General features: G+C 35.8%; 1 protein-coding gene across 1 annotated transcript in view; it reads left to right on the top strand.

Annotated features, from left to right (window-relative positions):
* The window catches only part of ATIC (5-aminoimidazole-4-carboxamide ribonucleotide formyltransferase/IMP cyclohydrolase), a 32,345-nt gene that overhangs the window by 6,700 nt on the left and 9,351 nt on the right, over nt 1-16,294 (top strand). The window contains exons 5-11 of the mRNA XM_027873778.1: nt 2,274-2,362; nt 2,665-2,816; nt 3,057-3,213; nt 6,855-6,980; nt 7,906-8,013; nt 9,505-9,590; nt 14,516-14,605. Of these exons, the coding sequence (XP_027729579.1) occupies nt 2,274-2,362; nt 2,665-2,816; nt 3,057-3,213; nt 6,855-6,980; nt 7,906-8,013; nt 9,505-9,590; nt 14,516-14,605 (808 nt within the window). The remainder of the gene's footprint in view (nt 1-2,273; nt 2,363-2,664; nt 2,817-3,056; nt 3,214-6,854; nt 6,981-7,905; nt 8,014-9,504; nt 9,591-14,515; nt 14,606-16,294) is intronic.

Here is a 16,294-nt window from a genome sequence, read left to right as displayed (position 1 = left end):
GTTTAACTTCATTTATGTTGTTGAAATAATGGTGCTATTCTTCTTTTTACCCTGCTTTCTTCCAATGCAAGTTTTCCTGTACCTCTGTTAATTCGTACTTGGCATTTCATATGGTACAATATTATTTATATGCCACAACGGAATTAGCCGTGCCTCAGTTGAACATCTGTTTTTGTTTACCAGTTTTCATTATCTGAAGTAGTGTTGTTAGAGACATTTTTGTGTCATTTTTCTTGCTGTTGGTATCCTGCACATAGCTGCTGGATTGATGTGACTAAAGCATAGGCCATGTCAGCTTCTCAAGAAGCTTCACTGACTCCATCTTGTCTCTAAAATCCAAGCCATGCACCTCTCAATTCAGAGGCCTTTATACTTTGATTCCTTGCCTGCCTTTCCATCCATATTCACCCTTAGCCAAATTGATCCACTTCGTTTTCCTTTGTTTTTGGCCTCCTGTGATTTGTGCAGTCTTGGAATACAGGTCTTTGCCTTAGTTTCTTTCAGGGCTACATTCAGGTGTTGCCATCTGTGAAGGGAAGTGGTGCATAGTGAACCAACTCTTGCTTTTTTATATGTTGCATCCAAATTGTTTTTTGAAAAGGTTGAACCAATTGACAGTAACATTAGCAGCCAATTAACACTTGTTTTTTCTGTACCCCTTCCAAAATTAAACTTTGTCATCTTTTAGCGCTTTTACTTGTTTGCTAGTATGTGGTGAACTCAGGAGTGCTTTAATTCGCAATTTTTTGATCATTAAATTATTTTGAACATTTTTTCCCTAGTAGTTATTGACAACTTCATGTCATTTGACCATTTGTCCTTTGAGGGATAACTTTTAATCTCATATATTTTATGACCCTGTAAATTTTGAATACCAGATTTTTCATAGGCCTGTGCAAAGATTTCCCCCTCCCCCAATGCAACTTTTTTTTTTTGGCAGGATTGATTCTTATGTGTGAAAGATTTTTGATTTTGCATGATCAAGATTACTACTTTGTCTTTTATAATTTCTTCTATCTCATATCTAATTATGAATTGTCCTTTCCATAATTGTGAAAATTATTACCTTTTCTCCTAGTTTTATTAGACCGTTATTTGCACACTTGGAATTTATTGCCATATAAACTAGAATATTATAAATGTAGCTTGAAGGGAACTTAGGAGTCATCTAGTCTCCCAACCCCCTTATTTCATGGCAGGGGTTTGGGGAGTAAAGGAGGAACTGAGGGACCTGGCCAGGGTTATTTGGGTGGTATAAAAGTGGCAGACATAGTGTCCAGCTCCAAGTGCATTGACTAGTCCAGTATTCTTTATCGTGGATCACGCTGGCTAAACCCAAGCCACTGAAATAACAAGAAAAATTTTTTGATGCTTTTTTTTTCTTTATTTTCTCACTTTATTTGTTTTTGTCCTTATCCCCTCAGGCGTTCATATTTTGGGAGGGAATAAACTGTAGCATGTAAAGCACTTAATGATAGTATTTATGTGGCTCTTTAATGTTTGCAGAGCACTTGCCATGTTAGCTTTTTTTTATCTTCACAGCAGCTCTGGGAGATGGGTGCTAATTATTACCCTTATTTTTCATATGTTAAAATTGAGGCTGGGAAAGATTAAGTGATCTGCTCAGGGTCATGCATCTAGTCAGTGTCTGAGGCAGAACTTGATTCCAAGTCCAGCCCTCTTGGTTTTCTGTGCTCAGATGCTCCTCAAGACAGTCATAGGTAGGAATTTTTTGGGAATGGAAATGAGAATTTGGGATATAGGGCAAGTCCTCCCAGCTTGCTCTTTTCCACAGCACCAAATTTGGTTCTGTAAGAGGCAATAGCATTAAATGATTATGTCACCCCTAGAAAACCTCAGGGGTTTGTCTATGGACAAAAGCAGCTATTAGGATATTAGCCCCTTGTCCATTTTGGGTGTATTTGAACTCTTGGGCTCATAGGTTAAACACTGAGGAGACTGAGGCCTAGAAACTAAGGGATTTGTTCGAAGTCGCATAGGAATTGAACCTCAGTCCTCTTGATTCTAAATCCAGCATTCTTCTATTGCACCGTGCAGAAATTCGATCAGGTCTAAAAAGGCACATAGACTGAGTCTAAAAAGGTAGAACTCATGGCAAATTATACCAAATACTTTATTATTTCTGATTTTAGTCTATTCAATCTATTTATGTTGATTACTTTCATTTTTTAAATATTGTAATGCTTTTTGTAGTTTATGAGAAATTTGAAAATTTCTGTTTTTAGTGAATTTTAATTTTCTTTCACCTTCAGAGTTGTTGTTTGTAATCTATATCCCTTCGTGAAGACTGTGGCTTCTCCAAATGTCACAGTTGAGGAAGCTGTTGAACAAATTGATATTGGTAAGTTGAGAAGGATTTTTGGTAGAGCATATAATGAGGATAGTTAGGAGTTTTGATTTTGACATTCATTATTATTGAATAAAGTTAACTGTTCTCTGCCTAAGTCTGTTCTTGTAGAAATTGTAAAGAGTGTTCTAATTCTTGAGTTTTTAATGAATAGGTTTTTTTAAAAAATAAGATCTGGTCTTCATCCCAAGACATGAAATGGAAATACATCATTTAAATGACTTGAGATATTATTTATTTTGAAAAGAAGATGATTTTATGGGTAAGTAAAATTAAGTTTTGATACTTTATTGCAGGTGGAGTAACCTTACTTAGAGCTGCTGCAAAAAACCATGCTCGAGTGACAGTAGTGTGTGAACCAGGAGATTATGAAATGGTATCGACTGAGATGCTAAATTCTGATACTAAAGATACTGTTATGGAGACTCGACGGCAGCTAGCATTAAAGGTAGGAAAGCACTTTAAAAAGCTTTTTGGGGGCAGCTAGGTGACTCAGTGGATAGAGCACTGGCCCTGAAGTTAGGAGGACTTGAATTCAAATCTGGCCTCCGACCAAACGCTTGACACTTACTAGCTGTGTGACCCTGGGAAAGTCATTTAACCCCAATTGCCTAAAAATTTAAAAAAAAAGCTTTTTGAAAAATAAAGTGTTGTATTATTATTTAAATATCTATTGTATTGTTTGTAGGCCTTTACTCATACTGCTCAGTATGATCAAGCAATATCAGATTATTTCAGGAAGGAATATAGTAAAGGAATATCTCAGATTCCTTTAAGGTATGGAATGAACCCTCACCAAAGCTGTGCACAGTTATATACAGTGAAGTCCAGACTTCCTCTTACAGGTAAAGTTGTAATTTTGTGTTTGTCCAGTCTAGTTTCTCTGTATACAAAAATATCTGAAGTTGTTTTATTTTTTTAAACAAGAATGTTTTGGTTTTAGAGTAGTGTTTTATGAGAAGCCCAAGAATTTTTCATTCATGAGTTTTCTTTTTTTTAAAGTAAGATTTTATTAATATCTTCGTTTTCTTATGTCACCATAATGTCCCTCAGTATCTTTCTCCCAGAGGGAATAAGTAATATTTTATAAAGTCCAAAAAAAAAAGTCAGTGTAATTTATCAATGTATTGAAAAACTGATAATTTGTACCGTGTGCAATAGTTGTGGTCCTCTTCCCTCAACAAAGGGGAGGGGTGGGAGTATCTTGTCAAATCTCTTCTTTCAAGCCATTTTGCAACATTTGCTTTTAGGTTTTTTTGGTGATTCTTTTAATTTACATTGCTGTAGTTATTAGGTCTCTTGTTTTCTTGGCTCTGCTTACTTCACTCTGTATCAGTTTATGTAAATCTTTCCATGCTTCTCTGTATTCATTGCATTTGTGATTTCTCACAGCATAGTAATATTCCATTAAATCCATGTACCACAATTTATTTAGCCATTCCCCAAATTGGTAGGTATCTACTATTTCCAAAGAATTAGAAATATCAACATTACACTTAAATGGTCCAAATGACCAATCTCTTAGTCTTTGTTTTTGTGGCTCCATTTTTCCCTTATGATGAGTAAAGTTTTTTCAGAGAGAATAGTGAATTTGTAGTTTTATTTTTTCTTTTCAAATATTTAAAATTTTTCATTTCTCATATCACTGTCACTTCCAGTGTCTCTTTCATTTCTCCCCAGTAGAACCATCCAGTATAAAAAGTATAGTCAAGCAAAACAAAACAGATTAGCTGTGTTTGAAAGCTTGTGCTTTGTTCCACATTTGTAGTGTACTGGCTCAGTGGCATCATTCACTTTTAGTCCTCTGAAGTCACAACTGGCTACTACCTTTGTTTCACTATTTGCTTTTATGCCATTGTAGTCGTTGTAAATTTTTATTTCATTCTGCATCAGTTCATATGAATCTTTCCTAGTTTCTCTGAATTCTTAGTAGTTGTAATTTCTTATATTGCAGCAATATTCCATTACGTTGATATGCCACAGTTTTTTCAGCCATTCCCATGGATACTCAACTTTTCCAGTTTTTTGCTATTTGAAAAAGTGCCTAAGTATTTTCATGTGTATGAGATCTTTTTTCTCTGTTTGGGGTATTTGCTTAGCTGTGATTGCATTATTTTGATTCCTTATTGGCTTTGCTATTCTTTTCATGGCTTAGAGATAAGTGTAAAATTTAATCTAATTAAAATATAGTAAGATTCTTCAGTTTTCTTGTTTAGTATATCGATGCATTTAGAGCCCCCCCTTCACACACACACACACTCACTCTCATACTCTCTCTCTATATGTAATATACACTCCTCCCTCCATATATACTAAATACTTAGCATATATGAGCATATAGCCAAAAAATATTTTAAAATATCAAATACAGAATCCCATCTCAAGGAAAAGCAAGCTAATTGTGCCATGACTAGAAATCAGTTCACTTGGGAGAAGCTTCGCTAACAAAAAAGAAGACAAGGTATTCTGGAAAAGGGCTGCCTAGGAAAAATGTCTGTTTTAAGTTTATGACAATAGAATTTGGAAATGCAACTTTCTTAATAAATTCTAAATTTGGAATTCATGGGTTTGTGTTAAATCAAAGAAAAGTTGAGTAGAGAACAGTTAATTTCCAATTATCTACAACTGTGTAACAAATATTCATCCTCATTTAATATTTCTCACTGTGACCTGGTTTGTGCTGCTCCTAGTGTACTGCATATAATCTAGAGTGCATTTAATGAAAAACTATATTTACTAATATGTAATACTTCTCTTCCCCTGCCTCTCCCTCAAATTAAATTCTAGCACACTGTAAATCTCTTCCTTCCTGCCCCCACCCCCAAATTATTGGTAGTTGTATTTGGTCTAATTCAGATTGTCAGATATATGCTTATAATCACTGTGTTCTTCAAAGATTACCCCCTTTACTTGATGTGGATTAGAACTCAGGTGACTTCAGTGTTGGCCCTTAGTTGCTATGGACAAAACAATTCATCACACTAATGATGATGAATTTCTCCAATTTTAGGTAGACCAGTCCTCAGATAGCAGAAACTTTTACATATGTATATGCATAATGTGTCACTGATATAGTACTCAGAGGCTTTCCAGCTTCTTGGTAGGATGTGCCATTGCTTGGGTTATATTGTACTGGTACAGACTGAGAATGCAGAATGCCTCCATGGATGATGAATCCCTGGGGTAGTACTTGAGTGGAAGATTGGAAAAGTAAATTGTGGAAATCAGTTTTTCTATCCATGTGTTATATTTTCAACATTTTTTCCTCATTAGCCCTTGGGTGTTGGAATTAAGGGTGTTTCTACATGACCTCTGGAAATTTGCCTTGGCAGGTGTCGTCATTAGTTGGAAGAAAAATGTATCTTAAGTGCTTCAGTATTTGAATATTAGACTAATTTAGAAGAAAACAAATAAAAACTCATAACCTTTTATATAAACTAAAAGTTCTATTCTGTGTTTAATTTGTCCAGATGTTTATATAAGTAGTGACTTTAACCTTTTTTATTCTTTTGCTTCTACCAGTATTATATGGGGGACACGTTAGTATTTTACAGTCATTGCTTTCTTTTGAAAGTGAAAAAGGAAAGCATTCATCCTAATTCTGTTGATCTTGATTTATAAATTTACTCATCCATCTATATTTGGAAAAATCAACAGAAAGTATCATTTTTTTTTTCAGTAATATCCAACCTTTTATTTCCCTAATTGTTATTTTGGTTCTATATAAGTTTACATGTTTATCTTTGAGCTATTTATTCTTTTCTTTCAGCACCATTGTGTTCTTTAAATCTTTAATCTACTGTATTTCTTCATATAATGTGCTTATAGCCATCACCTTTCCCAGTTATTACATCTTATACTACTTACCTTAAAATTGAGAAAGAAAGAAAATGTATTTGAAGAGAATTTTCTTGGGGGGGGGAAGAGTTGGGTCTTGTTTTTATCTCAGTAAGACTAAAAATCCTACTTTTCAAGTTTGGCATTGATTTGAGAATTAAACAACCTCAAATAACTCATTATTCTTAACTACATTTTAAATGGTTATCTGTGACAATTTAAATTCTCATTAGCTAAGGCATAGTCTAGGAATATTAACTATGCAGTCTTTTTGGGCAGCATTATACATTTCTTCCCTACCTCTCCATTTAGTAGTAAAATAGCTTTGAAAAGAAAGGGTACTATTATGTGAGTGAATATCCTTTTCCTTGTTGGTTTTGCATATTAAGTATCCTTTGTTGTTGTCATTTTTAATTAGGCAAAATGACCTGCAATTTATTTGTAAGCTCAGTAGTATGTTCTCTTGTTAAAGTAATAACTGGGCGATGTTTTAGTATAGCTTAACTTCCCATAACAAAATTATTTTTATATATATTTGTGTGTGTGCGTGTGTACACACCCAGTAAGGAAGAAGGCATTAAAAGAATATGCTCTCCATTTGAACTTTGTGGTCTAATGTTTTAAATATGTCTTTATGTCTCATATGCAGTTGTGAATGGATCCCCTGGGTTTATAAACCTGTGTGATGCCTTGAATGCTTGGCAGCTAGTAAAAGAACTCAGAGAAGCTCTAGGCATTCCAGCAGCTACCTCCTTCAAGCATGTCAGTCCAGCAGGTAACATATTATGTTTTTAGCCAAAAATTTTTACCCCAGAGATGCTCAAAGTGTCTCATTCTTATTTTAGTTTCTGTCTTTAACATCTTGAGTACTTAACAGCTATTAAGGTCTGTGAGGCCTGAAGCCATCTTTGCCACATCTTGGTTATTTATGTGGTGATTTTTGTCCTGAGTGGTACAGCGCATTTCCCTTATCATCAGATTTACTGTTAAAGTGCCTCTATGACATAGAAAGGGCAGGTGACATGACTATCTTTTAGATCAGGACCCAAGACAGGAAGTTGAGATGAGATAAAACTGAAGTCATAGCAGTTTATTGGAAGCTAAATTTATGTTCTGTATTTTTAGAATGACTGAAAATTCACATGTCATAAAACAAATTGTTAAGAATATGATAGAGAAGGAAAACCTGACCTATAGTAGGATAAATGTGGAACCAAGTGACAGATAGACTGAAAAGGAACCCATGCCCTGGTATTTCACACAGGTTTCCTTCTCACCATCCAGAGTCAGCTTGTCAAAAATAAAGACATAGTGGAAGGAGATGACCTCACCTTTTTATTATGTACAAAACACAGCTAGAGTCTAATGGGAGCACTGTGTTCCTCAGAGGTTAGGAAGGGGAGGTGCCTCAATGAGAGATGATTATTTACTACTTACTGAGAAAACTAAAAGGTGCCCAGGAGAATATATGGCAGTGGGTTTATTTGTCCCTGTAGCCCAGGGATCACAGCTAATCATTTCTTTAGCACCCAGCCTAAACCCACTAAAACTGCTATTGTTTAGTTCTCCCTTCCTGTTCACGTACAGGTCAGCTGGTGCCTTTTCACTCGGTCTAAACCGTGTGTAGGCCTGAGTATGAATGTTTAGATTTTGTAATGCTGAGTTGAATTTTTGAACGGTTTTATGCTTTTGTTCACCAGGTGCTGCTGTTGGAGTACCACTTAGTGAGGAAGAGGCTAAAGTTTGCATGGTTCATGATCTCTACAAGAGCCTTACTCCATTGTCAACTGCTTATGCAAGAGCAAGAGGTAGAAGGATGATAACTCTGGAAAGGAGAAGTCCTATTTATCTTGGATAGTAGTGTGATAAGAAATTGAGGGTGCCTTCTTAGAAAATACTATTTCAGCATATTACTTTTAAGTTTTTCAGGCACATCTAAATATATTGTTTGCTTGAATGTCATTTGGAGATTTCTTTTCAAGCCTTATGTTAAGGTCTTGATGAAGCAGCATGGTGCAATAGAAAAACTGTTGGCTATGGGCTGTGGAGTCAGAGGACTTTACTGCCTATGTGACTTTGGGCAAGGTACTAACCTTTCTGGGTTTTACTTTCTTCCACTGTTAAAAAGGAGAGGAGTTAGATTATGTATTTTATAATCTAGATCTAAGTATCTGTTTATAAATCTAAATGTCTGTTCTTATGTGATCTTGGAACTTATCATTTGGTTAATCACCCATTTACAATCTCACTCTTCGGGAATCTTACAGTCCATTGTAATGGTTTATTTATGTCCTTTTTATAGAATTAACTGATGTTAGATGGGGAAATGCCTTTATATTCTGTTTTAGTAACTTTTAAGTACTTTTTGTGGAATGCTTTTTTGAGGGTTTTGAATAATTTGAAAAACAATCTTTTATGAGGTTTGGATAGGGGAATGGAATGGTCAGTCATTGGTTGCTTCACTAATGATTTGTGTTATACGGAGTCTGCTGGACTTGACTAGGAGGGGAAGTGAGATGGTGGACACAGATGAGTAGAAGTTGAAAAGGATAAGATTAGCCAAGAGAGTACTAAGAAGAGTGAATCAAAGAGCGTGAATGAATGAAAAGGTAACCATGTTTTAAAGGGTCCTGGAGCAGAATGAGAAGTTTGTCTTTTGTGCTATAGGCAAGACAGAAGAATGTGAAGGATGGAGTATAGAAGATCTTGGAAGGAGACCAGTGAGAAAGCTCTTAGAATAGTCAGACAGGGAGTGGAGAGGGAAGAATGGATGTAAGCAGGGTTGTGGAGGTAGAATCACCGACATGGCAGATAGTAGATCACAGGAGCACACAATTTGAATTGGAAGTAACACTCATGGTCATATCCAACCCCCTCACTTTACACTTGAGGAAACTGAGGCCCAGCAAGATTACATGGTTTCATCAAGGTCAGAGACACTTAAGTGGCAGAGCCTGGATTCAGATCTAGAAATTATAGATGATTGTGCAGTATGAAATGGTGGTGACTAGGATTATGATGTTGCCATCAGTAGAGATTGGTTAATAAGAAGAGGGATCAGTTTTAGGGATTTACGTTACGAATATGAGCTTTGGATTTGGGGAGAATTCTTCCTCCCCAAATGATAATTTTATAATTCTTTATTATTCTTATTTTGATTCAAAGAACTTGTATTTTCATATTACCAATAGACTTTGTGCCGAAGCAGCATAGGATAGCTTTTAGGATAGCTTTGTAAGTATAGCGTAGCATAGCTTTTAGTATTTTGAAAATGATATCATTTTGTGTTTTATTTCCAGGATCTGATAGAATGTCATCATTTGGTGACTTTATTGCTGTATCTGATGTTTGTGATGTCACTACTGCTAAAATCATCTCCAGAGAGGTTAGTAAAAGCTTTTGGTCATTTCTTCAATAGTATTGGCATATCTTTTTAAAAATAAAATATTCAAAACTGTCTCCTAGAAATTTTACTCAAAGAAAACACACACACACACACACACACACACACACACACACACACACACACACACAACTCTTCTACTATTTACAAATCAGTGATATGTTTTGCCATTTAGTATTTTCCATCACTACCAAAACTTGCTTACTGAATTTTTATGAAGTTAAGATTTATGCTATAAATTAATGGGTACCTTGCAGAAAGGTAAATTTGTTTTCCAGAATTATCAAATTCATTAATAGTTTTGAAAAATTACTAATGAATCATTTCCAGTGTTAATAGTAATTTAAAAAACTTTCATAGGTTGATTTTTCTTAGACTGAATGTATGTTAACCACAGAACTATTTAATAAGTTAGACTTAAATACAAAGTAGCTCTTCATAGTAATCAAACATGTTTGAGAGACAGACCAGTAACAGTCAAAAAACACTTACTAAGTATCTGTTATGTGCCAAGTACTGTGTTAAGTGCTAAAATAGAAAGAACCTTATAAAACACCTAAGATTATTAAGAGCTTCAAAATCCAAACAGGAGTTGATATTTTATTTTGGAGGTTATAGGAGGCCATAGGAATTTATAGAGTAGGAAGAGGGACATGATCAGATCTACAGTATAGAAGAAAATCATTCTGGCAGCTGAGTAGAGGATGGATTGGAATGGGGATAGACTTGAGAAAGATGAGCAGTTAGAGAGCTGTTATTGCATAGTGCCTGGCACACAGTGGGCTCTTAATAAATGTTTATTGAATTTAATAATCCTTACAAGAAGTGATGAGGACCTGAATTCAGTGGTGACTGTGAATACAGACAAGGGCACATATGTAAAAGATAACTGTGTACATAGAAACAAGATTTGTCAGTGGACTGGATAGATGGGATGAATGAAAGTGAAGACTCAAAGATTGAAATTTAAGCCTAGGTGACTGAGAGAGTAGTTCAGTATCATAGACTAATTCCTGTAATTTCTATTGAGATGAAAAAATTGGCTTGCACAAAAGAGCTGTTATAGGTTCTCCCTCACAGGAGACTTAGAACAATTCTTGGGACAGGGGGCTTTAGTGTTTTATAAAAAACCAAAGTTGTGTCTTGCAATTATCAGCTATAAAGGAGTAGGGCTACTAGAAACTGAAAAGTAAGCACTAGAACACAGCTGAGGCAGTAAACAGATTTAGGTATCTCAAAAGTCCTTGGGCACTTTACTGAGTTACAGCTTAGTATATTAATGATCCAGCAACTACCGTTAAAATAATTGATGTTCGTAATAATAGCCCCAACCTATCAAAAAGTTTAATTATCTTGTTCTTTCTTGATGCTTTATTGAAAGTGGCAGTTAGCTGGGTATGCTAGTGCGTTCCTGTAAATGCTGCTGCCGGGGAGGCCGAGGCCAGTAGATTGCTTGGGCCTACTAATCTGTAGTGGACTGAGTTGTTCAGGCATCTGCAGTAAGTCTAACACCAATATGGGTGGGGAGGGCCAGACCAGCAGGCTGCCTAAGGAGGGAAGGAACAGCTCACCTTGGAAATACCTGTAGTACCAGTCAGTGGTGGGATAGTACCCACGAGTGACCCCTGTACTTCCACCCTCACCCCCTAAAATGTTTCTGCTCTAAAGACTTTTCTTTTTCATTAGGCTTGGCATAGAGTACTCAGTTGTTCTTTGGAGTATAGTTTGTGGAAAGATGTAGATCCTGCAGGTTTAGAATGATTTTTAGCAATATACTAAACTTCAGTGAAACTGTGATCATTTTTCCATTAATACTTCTTCCACTGGTGAATACGTAAATTAATCCATCCTGTCTTATGTTGAATGATTATTTTATATCCCCATCAATAAATGTTCCATAAAATGTGTATGCTGCACACATTGGGCATTTATGCAACCCAGTGTAGCATTCTGAGTGTCTCTGTTTCTCCTTTTCTCTTTACCACCTACTTCCCCTCCTCCTTTCCCCTCCCTTTGCTGATCTTTTATCCCATTTTTCTATGCAAGTCCTCATTGGTAATGTACTCATTACATATTTAAACCTACCATATATCTTTCCATTGATTGTCCCTGGTGTTAATTGGTTGTCTTTGGTAGTGGGGAGCAGCTTGCAGTCACTGAAAGTGCAGTCTTATGTCCCAAAAGTAGTAATGCCAGATCTTTTCCTCCTATTCAGTTATGAGCCCAAGTTCCTGTCCATCTGCAGAAACTGTCCATGATAACCATATAGAAGATGCAATAAGTTGTTGGGCTATCCATTCACTTTCATATTGTACTATAGGCAATAGAATTCCACTTGGGTTTACCTGTTGGATACCCAAATACTTTTGTAGATAAACCTTTTGAAGATGGCCCTTTAGTTTTCTTGAGATGAGTTGAACTAGTAAAATCATTCACAAACATTTGAATAATGAATGTCTGTAAGTGTACTATTTGGATTTTTTATAGGGCCTTCCTCATGACACTCATGAGCCACCATTTGGTTAACCTGTGTCACTTTTGTCTCTTGCTTAATCTTCCTACTTAGAAGATTGTAAATTATTTCACATTTTGCGGTTTTGGTTGGGTTTTTTCCTTTGTATCAACCAACAATACAGTGGGTTGGTAGTTCCTATCTTGGTCACTATTTTTCTTCTTCTTTTTTTTTTTTTTTTTGTGGTAATACTGACTGATTATTTTCATTCTTTTTGGAATCTTCTCTTTTGAGAGATCTTGAAAATTAATTCTTGTTTGCCTTTAAAATTGTCACCTCCAGCATGGATTTTAATTTTATTTATTAATTATATTTAATTTTATTGGAAATTTTCAAAGCTATTAAAATGCAATAGGATTTCAGAAATAGGGTAGGAAAACTATTTTGAATTATTTCTAAGGTACTTACTAGGAAATATCATGTACGCCAAATTTAAATTTTAATCAATTTAGACACACTAGTTGTTTAGTAAGTATTAAGAATACTCTGCATCTTTCTTTCAGGGTCACATTTGGGTTTTCATAGGAACTAAACAGAAATTAGCTATTTAAGAAGTGAAACATAGGCTTTGGCTTTTGCTTTTATTGCTTTGAGGGGTATTATACCTAATTTAGAATCAATTGATTTTATGTAGATGGTATGCAAATTGAGATATTTAACTAGAATTTAGTTTTTGCCCTTTAAGCAAAGAATGATACCATTTATTTATGCAGCAGCATGTTTGAATATATGACAGATAACTTTTGACATGAGATATCAAAATATTGGGCTTCAAGTTATTGGTCAGCTTTTGTGATTAACATTGTTTTGATGCTAATTTAAATACTACAGGACTAATTTAAGTAAAAAAGTGAAGTGTATCAGGCTTTGTGTGTAGTGGGGGGTGGGTGATGGGAATGTCTTTTTAGAAGGAATATCAGATAATTCTTCATACTTGATCAGTTTTATGAACTTCCTGTCTGTATTAACAGGAAATAGAGTGGAGAGAGTAGGGTCTCTTTTATATACCTATCAAACAATTTAATTCAAAAAATGTGGTGAAGCTCCTTGTATGTGCAGGGTTCCATGAACAGCACTAAGAGTTTAAATGGGAAACATAAGTGTAAAGTCAAATGGAGGCCCCGTGGTCTCAGTCCACTAAGTGTGAATGAGGTGACAGCTAAAGAAAGGCCACTTTTCTTTGAGGACTCAGTGGACTTCATGGATTTAACTGGGTTGGACTGGGACAGAAGAGAAGGATTTCAACAGGATACACTGTGGAGAGAAGAGATTTCAGTGCTTATTAGCATATCACTTTGCACATAGTAGGTGCTTAGTGAATTTTTTTTCATCCTGTTCATTCTTCTAGTATTTTGAATTTATTGGGACACAGAAGTGTAAGACTTTGAAGAACAATTAGTAGCCCACTTTGTTTGGAATAGAGTTTATGATGGAGGGAGCATTGTGAAATAGGGCTGGAAAGATAGTTCAGAAATAAATGATAGAAGGCCCTGATGCTAGATTAGTGTCTTTATTTTATCCTATAGAGAAGAGAGCAACTGAGGGAGTTCACAGGTCAGAAGATTAATTAACTGTGTGAAAGATGGATTGAGAGTAGAGAAGGCTTTTGTAGAAGTTCAGCCAAAAAAGTAATATGGATTGAGCTAGGATGGTGTCAATGTTCATTGAAAGGAGAGGAGAGATCAAAATATATTCTGGTGTTAGGATCAGTCAGATTTGACAGCTGAGGGGGAATGGAGAAGAAAATCAAGCTTCAAGAGATAATGTGATCTAATGCAAAGCAAACTGGATTTAGAGTCAGAGGACTTCAGTTTGAATCCTGGTTCTGCCGGGATTTACAGGCTTTGGAACTATAGGCAAGTCACTTAATCTCTAGGCCTCAATTTTTCACATGTAAAATAAGAGAACTGGGCTAGATGACCTTAAGGTCCCTTCCACCTCTAAATTTACTGCACTCTGTCTTGAAGGATCAGCAGAGATACAGAAGCATTATAAGACAAGGCAGGGTTTTTTTTTTAAGGTGAGTAGTGTTGAGAAGTGCTAGTGAGACATTTCTAAGGATAAATGTCTAATTAGTAGTTGGAAACATAGGATAGGAGTTTAGATGAGCAATTGGAGTTAGGTTTATTAATTCACTAATTCCCTGTATAAGAATGAATATTGAAACCAGGAAAAATAGAATGAGGAAATGTTCAAATGAGATAAATTCTTGACTCTAGTACCAAGATGAAAAAGAATAGATTCATTGCAGGAGACAGATGCAGGATAGGCTTTTTTTCCTTATTTTAAGCTTTATAATTTATATATAGAAAGCAATTAAGAAGCCATATGGTAACAAGGATGATTTCCTCTTATATTTCTAGGCAAAACAATCCCTTCTTTTGTATCTTTACAGGTATCTGATGGTATTATTGCACCTGGATATGAAGAAGAAGCCTTGAAGATCCTCTCCAAAAAGAAAAATGGGAATTACTGTGTACTTCAGGTTAGTGCAGACAGTGAGTATTGGGGGGTGCTGACACGGTTTAGGGATGCTGAGACCCCAAAGTGTCAGGGTACAAGGTGGAGTTGCTGGAAACAAATTCACACTCAAACCATCCTCCAGTCAAGTGGCAAAGTTTGTGACATCAATAGAAATGGGCAAGAGTTTTTAGGGAACCTGCAACCTGATAGGAGTGAATTTAAAGGTAATGTGGAAAAGGGACATTAAGAGGGTGCCAAGTATGCTAATTAAGTTCTGTGGTGATCTATGGATGGGAAAATACAGAGAGTCTGCAGAGATAACTGTTGATACCAGACATTGAGGGAGAAAAGGCAGGGCTTTTTTTGGTGTGGCTTTTTTTTTTTCCCCCACCAGTTTGTTTTTAGCTGCCAGAGTCTGGTCCTTGGGGATAAGGCACCAAAGAGAGAGTCCTTGGGTCAGTATCCCTGTGTCTTGTACTGATAGCGTTTTATCAAAGAAATTACGGGATCAGCTTTCTGCCTGTAACAGGGAGAATTTTCTTGGGGAGAGGGGGCTGGGTTGCTTCCAGAGGCATGGTCTTTGTGTTTTGGGTCCAGGTCCCACCACCCCATCACAGACATATATTTTTTTTTTTCTAGCGTATTTTGTTACTCTCTCCTTCCCCTCTGTCACTAAACTCCAGCCTACTTCCCCCTCCCCCAATCCCTACCTCCTCTTATGAATAAATTGTTCCTTTATATCTATGTCCCTTGGGATATTACTCTGTTTTCCTTTAAAAAAAAAAAGACGACCCTATTGCCTTTTATGGTTCCCTATCTACTTTTACACACATGCAGACAACATACCCTTCTTCCTCTTAGTTTTAATCTATCTGGTTATGTTTTTATTCTGTTTCAAAATATTTTTAAAATTCTTAAATGTCCCAAAAAAGAGACTTTTCATAAACACAGCAGAAAATATAAAGGATTCTACATGAAACTATTTCATGTTTCTTCTAAAATGTTAATAATGGCATCTTTTTTGTATATCATTAGTGCTAACCTCTCTTCCCCATGACAATTAAAAATTTTGAATAAGGTAAGGAAAAACCTAGTAACAAATGATCATTGTCAAGCAGAAGGAATCTGCAGAGTGGCCACATCCTGAAATGAGTATTTCTTTCAGCTCCTTATTGTTATCATCTCTCAGGGAGTGGGCAGTGTATTTCATCATAGGTCCCCTGGAGACATGGTTGGCCATTGTACTGATTAGAATTGACTCTCGGAGAGTTTTTTTTTCCCCCTTTATAACATTAAAGTCTTTGTATAAATTGTTCTCCTGATTCTACTCATTTCATTTTTTGTCAGGTCATGCTACCCGGGATTATCTGAAAATCTTCTTTGTCATTTTTTACCTTCCAGCAACGTTCCACCACATTCACTTTCCACAATTTGTTTAACTATTTCCCAGTAATCTAAAGAGGCACTATAAGGTACCCCCTTAGATTCTAGTTCTTTGCTTTTTTCCCTTTTTTCCCCTTTCAGTCCCTTCAGAAACAGGAAATATATTTTTTTTATGATTATTCTTTCCCTGGTATTATATTCCCTCTTACCATCTCATCTTATTCCTCAGCTATTTCCCTGTTGAATTTGATGTATTTTATACACACACAGTATGTGTGTGTTGAGTCTTCCTTTGTCCATTTCGGATAAGAGTTTTATCTGATGTTTA

Source organism: Vombatus ursinus, unplaced genomic scaffold (genome assembly GCF_900497805.2).
Source record: "Vombatus ursinus unplaced genomic scaffold, bare-nosed wombat genome assembly UNPS02014802.1, whole genome shotgun sequence".
Classification (NCBI taxonomy): Eukaryota; Metazoa; Chordata; class Mammalia; order Diprotodontia; family Vombatidae; genus Vombatus; species Vombatus ursinus.
The sequence above is the reverse complement of the archived record's forward strand: the minus strand, read 5'-3'. Positions and strand labels throughout refer to the sequence as shown.